This window comes from Echeneis naucrates, chromosome 9, assembly GCF_900963305.1.
Source record: "Echeneis naucrates chromosome 9, fEcheNa1.1, whole genome shotgun sequence".
Taxonomy (NCBI): domain Eukaryota; kingdom Metazoa; phylum Chordata; class Actinopteri; order Carangiformes; family Echeneidae; genus Echeneis; species Echeneis naucrates.
In genome coordinates, this window is record NC_042519.1 from 17,684,148 (window position 1) to 17,693,687 (window position 9,540).

General features: G+C 41.0%; 1 protein-coding gene across 1 annotated transcript; it reads left to right on the plus strand.

Annotated features, from left to right (window-relative positions):
* Positions 1-4,873: 4,873 nt before the first annotated feature.
* On the plus strand, positions 4,874-9,432 carry LOC115049237 (probable isoprenylcysteine alpha-carbonyl methylesterase ICME). Its single transcript, XM_029511289.1, has 9 exons — positions 4,874-4,971; positions 6,588-6,615; positions 6,704-6,853; positions 6,954-7,074; positions 7,264-7,476; positions 7,623-7,706; positions 8,117-8,258; positions 8,477-8,639; positions 8,742-9,432. Coding segments are annotated over exons 2-9 (1,113 nt in total). The 5' UTR covers positions 4,874-4,971; positions 6,588-6,613; the 3' UTR covers positions 8,980-9,432.
* The last annotated feature ends 108 nt before the right edge of the window (positions 9,433-9,540 follow it).

Genomic DNA, 9,540 nt, shown 5'->3' on the forward strand with positions numbered 1-9,540 from the left:
ACTGTACCATGTCAGGATCTGAATATTCGAGAGTTTTGGAGAGCTCTTTGGTGGAGGGCAGCTCTTACCTTCTGTTGACTCAGTCAGTTTCTGAAAAGAGACATGACGCACAGAAACTTGACTCCTTTCTGCAAAGAGCTGGGACTATATAAAGATGAAACTGTTGCAGTGAGGTACCATTGAACCCCCTTAACCTGTGCACACATTAACGCACACCTACTTGCTTGCAACACCTTTAAACGCTTATCTTGCCAAACCTCTCAAAGCTGTTTTTCCAGAAGAATGCTCTCTGGAGCATCCTCACAAGCTCTTTAGCATTCATCTGGTACATCCAACAAGAATGGCCGCACTGTTTCTCTCCAATCAATCAGAAGGCCCCATGAAAAAGCTCATCAACCTCTGAACGCCAACACCTCTGTCCTCATCGCTCTTCTGGCGACTGCAGGACTCCGGGTGTGATTCCGGGCACTGGGATACCTAGAAACTGGGCTGCGTGGTCAGTGCCAGTTTCCATGGTTCCCCACTGTCAAAGGGAGGTTCTTTCTGGGTCTGGTGTGTTTGTGGAGGCTCTGTGAAAAGATGGCTCTGTATCCTGAGGTCCCGAGCCCACTGAGAGCAGGGTCCCTCTGTGACTCTAGCTGAGTTGGGCTTGTGCGGCGTAGCGGATGGAAGGGAAAGTTGGAGGAGAGAACACAGAAGCGGCATGTTCGGATCCTGGCTCAACGCCATGCATCATTTAGGAGCGGTGGTGCCTGGGTCACATTAGGGGTTCACAGGCGGGAAGCAAACAGGCCAATGTGTACACATTTTTACCTGCAAACACGTTCATTTTGATAACTGTGCAAGCTCAGACATTCCAAACAAGACACGCATTCAATATTTTGTCCCTATTGCCGTTAGTTTCCGTTCATAATCTATCAAGCATTCACACTTTTGAAATGTAATTTATTGTACACTCCGAAGGATTTCATATGAAGATATTTCCATATTTTAGGTCCCAGATAAATATAAAAAACGGATTGGAATTAGTGTTTACGTATGACTCATCTCTTGTTAGTCCTACCAGCACTCCCTCTTTTTTTTTTTTTGTCTTCTGCAGGAGGGCTCATGTCATAGGAAGCTTACGTTTGTAGTGAAATGCTCACAATGACTAACCAGAAGGACAGGATGGGCCATTTTGACAAAGATTGTACACATAACATCAGGATTACTCAGAAATATGTAAAAAAAAAACAAACAAAAAAAAACCTCTCAAAAGAACATAAGTTGCTGAGGTAAAACCTGTTCAATCAGTTTATAGTGATACCAGAAACTCAGTGCAGCTCATGAATCAAGGAGGAAATGCTATTTCTAAAGCCATGTTTGGAATAGCAGTAGACTACAAAAGCACAGTTGTCAGCTGGTTTGGTGCTGAGGGCCCTTTTTTTATTCTATGTATCAGCCTGAGGCAAGCAATTACTCTTTCGCAAAAAAAAAAAACAAAACAAAACAGAAAACTAAGTAATATTTGTGAAAGATAAATTAGGACCAACATGATGACAGCACTGATAAAAAAAAAAAAAACGATCACATAACAATGTGGATAAAATCTGATGCAGCTTTTATGTCTCTGAAGATTTAGAAGTAAAATTTCAATTAGACCAAATTGTTATGAATTTCAAAAACACAAACTGAGACATACAGCCTGGTTATTTCCTTTTTTTTTCGTTACAACCCTGAACTGATCTGAAGTCAGTCCTCAGGGAGCAGTATTGGTATTCACTACAGCCGGATGCAACGCTGCTGGTAGCTGGTGATGATTTAGCCTTTCACTCCAGGACAGAGTTAGGGCACCTGTTTGCTGCTGCGATGATCTGAGGCTGAGTTTTTCTTGTTGACCGGTCACATGCGCAGTGTGATGGCTCATTTTGCTGCAAGTAGCTCAGATTTCAAAGGCTCAGAGAGCAAAAGATTAAAAAAAAAACAAAAAAAAAAACACCATTTGCATTTCAACCTTCTTCTTTATTACTGTGCAACATGTTTTATAAAGCCTTACAGCTTAAAAAAAGCCTTGAAGCTTTTTCCACAAAGACCACGGTGTTTGGTGATCCAACAGTCCCTGCGGCTCCTCTACACCTACACAGAGCACTGAATTTGGGTACATTAATTGTTATTATCTTAATACCACGATGCATACAATAAACCCCATAAGGATAATATCATTCTTAAACAGGCACTGTGAACATTCACCACCGAGCCGAAAATGGGCTGACTCCGCTCATAATACCAGCTGAATTCCTGAGTTTGCATTCACTGGATGGCTCTGTTTCCACTGCGGCTTCAGAAAAAGCACCTGGGGCTCCCCACATCGTGGCAGATGGAGGAGCAACCACACACCCACTCAGAGCTGGAGGTTCCACTGTGTGGGGCCAACCATAACAATAACCCCCAGGCTGCTCTGCACTCATACGCTGCGTTGCTTTCCATGCAATCCAAGGATTTCCATGGTCATGTCTAATGAACGCCTTTGTCCAGAACTCCACCACCTTCTATGAATTTCTAGTTTTATATACATAAATTAGCGTTCAGTGCAACGTCTGCATTTATGAGACATAGTAATTGGATATTGATGTTGGAGGAAAAGATTAAAACATTATTTCAAATAATTCCAGAAGAGAATATGAGCTTTGCCTTATTTCATATGTATCCTATAAATACAGCACGGGTATGAACTTGGAAAGACTTGCGTTACATAATAGAGCAGGTCTATAACATAACTGTGATATTTCGCAGTTTAACAGGCGCATGATTGGAGAACTTTACGGAAATATTTCTCACCCTAACGACACACACACGGTTGTGTAGTCCAGGGTACTGCAAACATGAAGTGTTTCATACTAATCTTATGTTTGTATAGAAATGAGCTGTCTTGTGTCTAGGCTCCTGTAGGAGGGTAGCTGTGTAGGTGAGATGTTGACAAAACTAAAGTACCGCATATTCATTCCTTCAATACGGGGGTGCTGGAGCCAAACCCAGCTCACACTGCGGGAGGGCTGGGTACACCAGGGACAGGTCGCCAGTCCATCACAGGGCCAACACACAGAGACACTCACACTGTGGACAATTTAGAGTCAGTAATTAACCTCAACATGCATGTCTTTGGACGGTGGAGTACTTTGAGGAAAGCCATGCAAGCACGGGGAGAACATGCAAAGTCCACGCAGGAATCCAACCCGCAACCTTTTTATCTGGGGGCAACAGCACTAACAGTATATATGTACAGTATATTTTGAGAGCAACTAACAGAGCTCTTTCTCCCTCTACTGGACATGTCCAGGTAGTGTCGCTGTTGTTTATGAGTTGGAAGATAATGATTGACAGAAATTTGCAGATTATGACTTCACTCATTACACGTATCATTAACATATACAAATATTTGACCACATGGCTGTTGCATGTTTCAATCAAAATAAGGTTCAGTCATTGAATTCTCATTTCTGATCTTCCGATCTTCCATGTAAGAGACAGCAGAGACATCTGTGGCTTTTAGGTTTAAAGCAGAACTGAAGCTGATTCCAGCCATCTGCAGTGACACAGTATTACCTTTCATCTCACATGCCTATGAACACAAGGGACCACTCATAAACCAAAGGCAACAGAAGCAGAAGGCCTGACAATTCGCCCGATCCTTCGTGAATAATCAAAAGATGATTTAGTATTTGAGTCACTGATAAGACGAGAAGGGAACGGCCATGTGTGGAAAAAGCCAAGGAGGAAGTTCAGTGTCAGGCAGATAAAGCTGAGGGATAAGGTTACTACAGCATGACAAGATGAAGTCGTGATGTTTGTGATGTTTATCAGTCAGTACGATGTTAGATATCCATTCACTCATTCATTCCTTCATCCATCTTCTACTGCTTATCCGTTTCTGGGTCGTGGGTATGCTAGATGTTCATAATTATTGGGAATGAGTGGGCCTAAAAGAATGTACCTGTGTCCTCAACTGTCTCTCAGAATCACACTGTTATATTATTAATTTGGTTTTATTGAAATTTTTTGTACTCTTGATAAATGTCACTACGAATCTGAGCATCAATAAACTCAACAAATACAAATAAACCATGATTCAATATTCTCCATCCTGCTTGGAAAAACTATGAGCTGCATCTGAAAGCTGTAGGAAAAGGCAGCAGGTGATCACTGACCAGTGAGTTTCCAGTCTAACTAATCACCACATACACTATTGCTGCATTTTATTTTTGTGCTCCATTTAAGTACAAACTACAAAATACTTTTACTTGAGTTTGTTTTCTTTTTTCACTTTTCCCGAAATGTATTTGGTAGTAGATTTCTAATTGCTAAATATCTGAAGATTTTTTGGAAATTAAAAAAAAAAAAAAAAAACATACCTATAAAATATGACGTTCAGATTGGATATGCGTTGAACAACAATGAATTTAGTATATGAAGGCGCTGAATCAACGAGGTGATCACTCAGATGACGGAAAGAAATGGCGGTTATTTAAATAATATAAATAATTCAAAGTTTTCAGGCAACATATCAAACATTACAGGCCACCGCTGGTTGGAGTCTTCAGTATGTACTTCCGGATCATCAAGCCAAAAAGATTAACTAATTCAAGATAGCGACCATCACTGTGAGTGAATCTCCGGATAACTTATCTCAAACGCAATATGAATAATTAGGGCCATGTTACGTTACCCTGCACTCCTGCCGCTTTTCCACCGGATGTTTTAATAAACCAACTCACTGGTTATTTCATAGACCATCTTTGCTTCTTTTTTTTTTTTTTTCGACGCTCCTCCGCTTCCCACCTTTCATGACAAACCCGGAAGTGAAGGAGGGATGTTGCTCTCTTCTTGGCCGGTGTCAGCCATAAGTCAGCGGAACATTTGTGCTCGGAAAAAGGAGGAAACAATAACAAACCCGATCAAGCCGGCACTTTGGCTCCGACACATGGCTCCACTGTGGTATGTGCGTCCTCGCTTTCGGTGTCCGGGATATCGTGTGCTTTTTGGAAGCAAATAAGCTCCAAAACATTCAGCAGTGTTGGGGAATCACTAGAGACAGCAGTCTTCTATTTATAATAATAATAATAACTCACATTGGCTTGGTGATAAAGTTGTGCCTTTGTTAATGTGGCTTTACTGTAGCTCTTCGCTATTGGTCAGGACACAGTAACCAGCTAACGTTATTTACTTATAATGAACAAATGTAATTATTCATAAACATTTAACTTTTTTTCCAGCTATTTATTTAAATGGGAAAACCGGAATAAGACATTGGCAGGAATGTTCTGACACTTTGGAGATGTTTTTACACCTGACATGAATTTATTCAGTTTCACTGAAGTTTTTCTGAGAGCACAGTGGACTTCTTAAATCTCCCTCTGAAGAACTGAACCCTCACTGAAGCACCAGAGTCGGTCTGAGCAGGCCAAGATCCTGATGGTCAGTCTGACAGAGGTCCAGGGAGGAGAGACCTCCAGAGGGACACCCACAGCTGCAGCCCTGTCCTCAGTGAAAGACACGGCAAAGTTTCATGAGTTTCCAAAAATCCCTAAAGGACTCTGTGGAAACAAGAAGAAACCAGCTACGGGGAGTCAGCTGCCCGGTACCAGCAGCGTTACATGACGGAGGTGCCTTGTTGTGAGGGTGTTTTTCCGCAGCAAGGACAGGGAGATGGGTCAGGGTTGAGAGGAAGCTGAATGGGGCAAAGTACGCAATGAGCTCAGGGGACTTCAGACATGGCTGAAGGCTTTCCTTCCTGCAGTCCTTCCTGCTTGATCTGCAGAGAAGCCAGAGATCTGCAAAGCTTCGCGTGTCATATCCAAGAAGGCCCAAGACTGTTCAACTGAGCAGAGGGTCTGAATGAACAGTGTGCTATTTCACTTTTTCCCTTTAAAAACGTTTGAATACAAAACAGAGAGGGGAGGAGACTGATGAGGGAAAAGTGATTTTAATCATTTTAGTAACGTGTGCAAAGGTGAAATGGTCTGAGTTATGCATCATGGGGTTTTTGTGTGATTCATTAGCAGAGTGAGGTGACACTCATGACACCTTCATGGTTACAGTGTAAAGTGTTATCATATAAAGGCTCACCAGAGGGCATCCTACACATTGAAAGAAAACAGGCTACCAAGAGTTTTTAAATAGTAATTGTTGAATTTATGTATTATTCATAAATGGTGGTGAAGGCACATGTCCTTAATTTGAACAATGTTTACACTGCCATTCTGCCAATGCCATATCTGGCTGTTGACTCATTGACAGCCAATTTTTATTTAAGGACAACGAATGTCTTTCACAAGTTTCTAAATATCCATTAACCCAGTAATTATAATTGTAAACTTAATGATAAGAGTGAGGTGTTTCATTTTCTATGAAGCAAATAGAAAAAAACTGTTACAAGATTAGTTTTGATATAGAGTCCTCAGGACTTTATTGTAAACATGTAAAACATTTAGCTAATGTTGTAATTGTATGACTACTGAGCAGCCATAGCCCACCCCTTGGTCAGGTGTGTTTGATAAAAGCAAAACCAGTTGTGTATTTTCCTGTTCCTTACATTGTTTGTCCTTTTATAGGTGAGACAGACAGACTGAAGCACAACATGTAAGAGCCTCTCGGATACAACGATGTAAGTGGGATTACTTTGGGAGAAGAAATATTTTAATTGTGTACTTACATTTTTGCGTTAAAGGTCAGGATTAAAGTCTTACATGTCGTTGCCTGTGGTGGTGGGAGTCCTTTTGGTGGGCCTCCCATATTCCATCTCTTTGGCTACCCAGTGGATTTATGGATGGCCCGATAAGCCTGGATATAAGAAGTACACAGAAGCTCTAAAACCCAGGTAAATGGTCAAATGCTGTCGATCCACTCTCCCTCAGAAGGTTGTTTGTTTTTTTTTTTAACTCATTAATTCCCTATTGAATTGTTGTCTTCTCAATCAGGCGAATATACTGTTTGACTGGAGCTGTGCTGGAACGTCTAAAGTATTTGCAGTATGGGAGACTTTACTTTCAGTTGAAGTCGTGGTACAGGAATGATGAAAACAGTCAACATTATGAAAAAGTGAGTTACAGAGACGTTAGAAAGAAAAATGTGGCTGTTTTATCTGCGAGTTAATATGTTCAGTGGACTTTTAATGGAAGGGACCACATACCTAAAATAAGTTTCTCCACTTGATCTGATGTAGTCCCTGGAAAAATTTATATGCATGCTAAAAAAATCACATGAAAACTTTGTCTGAACAATCCAAAGGCCATTGTATTTGGCCGCCGGGGCAACAAGCTGGATTTGTACCACCCTCCTAATGTGGAGAAGGCTGAAAAGGAGCCTGCACCCCTCGTGGTTTTCATCTATGGTGGAACATGGGGCTCTGGAAAAAGATCCATTTACTGTCTGCTGGCAAGACAAATGGCTGAAGAGCTGAAGGCAGCAGTTATTTGTCCTGATTACTGCACCTATCCTAAGGTTAGAAAAACAGACATCTTAATGACATTCCTCGTAAAGAGCATGTGATTATAATATGAAATATGAACTTTTGAAGATGATAAGAAATGTAATTATAAATGTTCCTCTGGTATCTGAGCTGACTGTGGGATTCATCTGATCGCCAGGGGAACGTTTTAGGGATGGTCCAAGATATTGCTGACTGCTTGGTTTGGGCCCAAGAGAGTGGACAGAGGTTCAACTTTGACAAAGTAAGAAAAATCTTGAACTACTAAAACTATCTGATTCTAATTGCAATATTAGCTAGCATTTATAAACCCCCCGGGAGAGAGGACTGTCAAAGGGTCTGTGAAATGACAGAAAGTTGAATCTGATTCCTGAAACTTGGATCAAATTCCAATTAACAGGAATCCTGTTTCATGCTGAAAATTGTCCAAGACAAAAGATAAGAATAATTTCACTGGTTTTTACTACACATTTTCAATTCATGATGAACAAATTTTGAAAGTTTGAGTTGCTCTGATCTTCTAGTGAAGATAGACAGTTTGCTTTAAAAAACAAACAAGCAAACAAAGCATTAAGAATCTTCATTTAATTTCATTTGCCTCCGCAGTGATGCAGTTTTCATGGCTAATGCTTGTGTCTTGTTTCTGTCTTACAGGACAACATTGTGTTAGTTGGCCACTCAGCAGGTGCACATTTGTGTGCTTTGACCGCACTGTTTCTCACTGACACAAGAGAGGAGCTTTTCATAGAGGCCTGTAAGCAGCAGGACATCGCACGAGCAATAAGAGGAGTGATTGGTAAGGATGTCTGCACTTCTTGTCATGGTTGCCCCCGTGTTTTATGCAAAACAAAGTCCAGCTTAAGTCTGCCACAAAATGCTCATTTGTGGTCTCAGAATTGTTTGTGGTTTTATGGTCTTTGCTGAGTACTGAGGACAGTGATGGACAGTCTTTCATATTTTCATACAGTTGAATGTTTTTTATGAGTAGGCTAATTTCTCATATTTCCTGGACAGGTCTGAGCGGTGTGTACGACATCATGGACCATTATGAGCACGAGCAAAAGCGAGCAATTGAATATGTGTCCACCATGCACAAAGCCATGAATGGACTGGAAAACTTTGACTACTACTCTCCAACACATTCACTGAAGACGCTCAGCCAGGACAAACTGAGCAGGTGAGGCAAACAGCTGTGTTTTCTTATTCAAAAAAATTGGTTTTAACAGCGCTGATTTCAAATCAGTGATTTTTCACGTCTCTTATTTTTAATCTCTTCCAGAGTGCCTCCATTCGCTCTGCTCCATGGGACCAGTGACATTATTGTTCCTGTTGAATCGTCCACAAAGTTCTCTGAGCTCCTCCGCTCGCAGTCCGTGAAGGTGTCGCTTTACCTGCTGCCAAGAGTCAGCCACGTCGACATTGTCACTGACCTCATGGCGTCGGGCAGGCGCTTCTACCATCCTATCTACAGCTGCATCAAACAGGAGTTCAGAAAATTCTGGGAAGCTGCGGATTAGCAAGAAAAACTTCAATCAGTCTCATGCTCAGTGATGAACTTTGTTTACAGGATCTGAATCATTTTCGCGTTTAAGTCAGTCCATTTATGGTGTGACTCCATGAGAACGATGATTTACATTTTGATCGGTTTGATTGTAATTGAAGTGATTAGTTTGTCGTCTGGTAACACATGACAGTGAAGTGAAATCAACCATGAAGCAGGTGCACTGAACTATTTTTTACTTAAGTGGTAAGATTTTGACGCATAGATGCTTGGCTTTTTTTTATCAAATGAAACATTTGCTTTATTTTCTACAACTGATTAATTTGAATAATTTAAAGATATGAAACCCACTTGAAGGAGCCTGTTGTTTTTTAATCTCTGTTAAAGGTCTTCAGTCCTGTTAGACACACAAACTCTGATTTAGATTTAACTTTCTGTGAAACTTGTTTAGATGGTTGATAAAATCTGAACTGGCTCAGCTTCATTGTGGGGAGTTAATAAATTTCCAACATGGTGCTGTTTGGTCTCCCCCTGTCTCCTCCTGGCTTTTATTTTGAAAACTGGGATTAACACGAGA